The following is a 1,847-nucleotide window of genomic DNA, read 5'->3' on the forward strand; positions in this document are numbered from 1 at the left end:
ATGAACGAGTCAAAACCATCAACAGACTTTACTGGGAACGGGCCACAAATATCAGTATGAATTATTTCTAATAGGCCCGTACTCCGAGTAGCTCCTTTCTTAATTGTCTTAGCGAATTTCCCCTTAATACAATCAACACATTGTTGATCGAAGTCTGAGAGATCTAATGAATGGAGTATCTCTTCTCTTATGAGACGCTCAATTCTCCCCCTCGAAATGTGGCCCAAACGACAATGCCACAATTTCGAAGAAGTCTCATCAGTACGCTTACGCTTATGCGATACATCATCCACATTCATTGCAGAATAAACTTTATCAAGAGAGAGCAAATAGAGATCGCCTTGCAAATGACCAAGGCCCACACTTAAATTATGAAATTTAATGTTGCACACTGAGTTGCCAAACTCACAAATATGTCCCGACTTAACTAAACGTGAAACAGAAATAAGGTTTCTCTTCAAACTGGGAACATAAAGAACATCATGCAAACTAAGGTTGAAGCCGCCTGGTAACTCCAAATTGAAGCTCCCAATGCCTTCAACCTTCACTTCATTGCCATCAGCCACTCTTAGACTTCGCTCCCCCTCTCTTATAGTTCGGATCGAACTGAATACCTGCAGTGAATTGGAAATGTGCACAGTGGCACCTGAGTCAATCCACCAAGTATTGGGAGAAAAAATTCACTAAGAATGATTCATCAATAAAAGATACATAATCAGTAATTGTACCTTTGTTCTTAAGCCACTCCTTAAATCCATGGCAATCCTTTTGCTCATGTTTAGGTGACTTGCAGAACTTGCACAGCCTCTCATTAGAGGTCTTCTTATGTGACACGGCCTTGCTCTTATGGCCCTTAAACTTTCTCTTATGCTGCCTGCTACTGCCAGACTCAGCCTGATGCTTAGGAGTGTTGCTCATGCTAACACGCCCAAAGCGCTCGCTGACCATGTTGACAGCATCCTTCATCCTCTCAGCTTTCTGCCTTTCTTCTTCCTCAACACAGTAGCTAATGAGCTCAGCCATGCTCCAAGTCGCCTTCTGAGTGTTGTAGCTTATTTTGAAGGGAATGTACTGTGCTGGCAGAGAAGTCATGATGAAGTGCACCAGAAAACCATCAGAGATAGCCATATCCAGTGTCTTCAGCTTATTTGCCATGTCACACATGCTCATAATGTGCTCCCTGATTCCACTTTGCCCATCATACTGTGAAGTCAGCATCTTCATGATCAGGGTGCTAGCATAAGTCTTGGAAGAACTCTTAAAGTTCTCCTCTACCTTGGCAAGGTATGCCTTGGCGCTCAGCTCATTACCATCCTGGTCCTTATCAGGAATAGCACCACAGATGGCCGGTGTGATCGTGTTCTTAATGATCATGTTGGCCATCCTGTCTGATCTCTCCCACTTCTCAATGGCAGTACGATCACCATTGGGATCAGCGGGCTCTGCTGGCTTGTCTTGACGTAAGGTGAGATCATACTCACACACAGCAATGGCCACCTGAACATCATGGCCACCTGAACATCTTTATACCAGCTTGGATAGTTGGTGCCATTCAGGGGCTCAATGGACTTCAGGTAGCCCGTCACAGTGTTCCCTGAAAATCATGAGAATAATAACTTAATTAAACTCACAATTAAGATGCGCATAAGAAGTATGATATTAACCCTACGATGGTCTGATTAAAATCATACATAAATTTCAATTTGCATCACCGATGGGGAAAACAAACGAAATTTATCATTAAAACTCGTAATTAAATCAACGATGGTCAGAATTAATTACAAGTGCTCTAAATAAACTTCCCGATGGTTCCATTTAAATAGAGTGCATCTTAATTGCTTAAGGTG

General features: G+C 42.5%; 1 protein-coding gene across 1 annotated transcript; it reads right to left on the reverse strand.

Annotated features, from left to right (window-relative positions):
* Positions 1–333: 333 nt before the first annotated feature.
* LOC120711450 lies at positions 334–1,476 on the reverse strand. Its single transcript, XM_039996971.1, has 2 exons — positions 729–1,476; positions 334–614 (listed from the first exon to the last, which is right to left on the reverse strand). Exons 1-2 carry the CDS (start codon positions 1,381–1,383, stop codon positions 559–561), a joined length of 711 nt encoding a protein of 236 aa, XP_039852905.1. The 5' UTR covers positions 1,384–1,476; the 3' UTR covers positions 334–558.
* Positions 1,477–1,847: the final 371 nt, after the last annotated feature.

The sequence above is a fragment of the Panicum virgatum genome, chromosome 6K, assembly GCF_016808335.1.
Source record: "Panicum virgatum strain AP13 chromosome 6K, P.virgatum_v5, whole genome shotgun sequence".
Lineage (NCBI taxonomy): Eukaryota > Viridiplantae > Streptophyta > Magnoliopsida > Poales > Poaceae > Panicum > Panicum virgatum.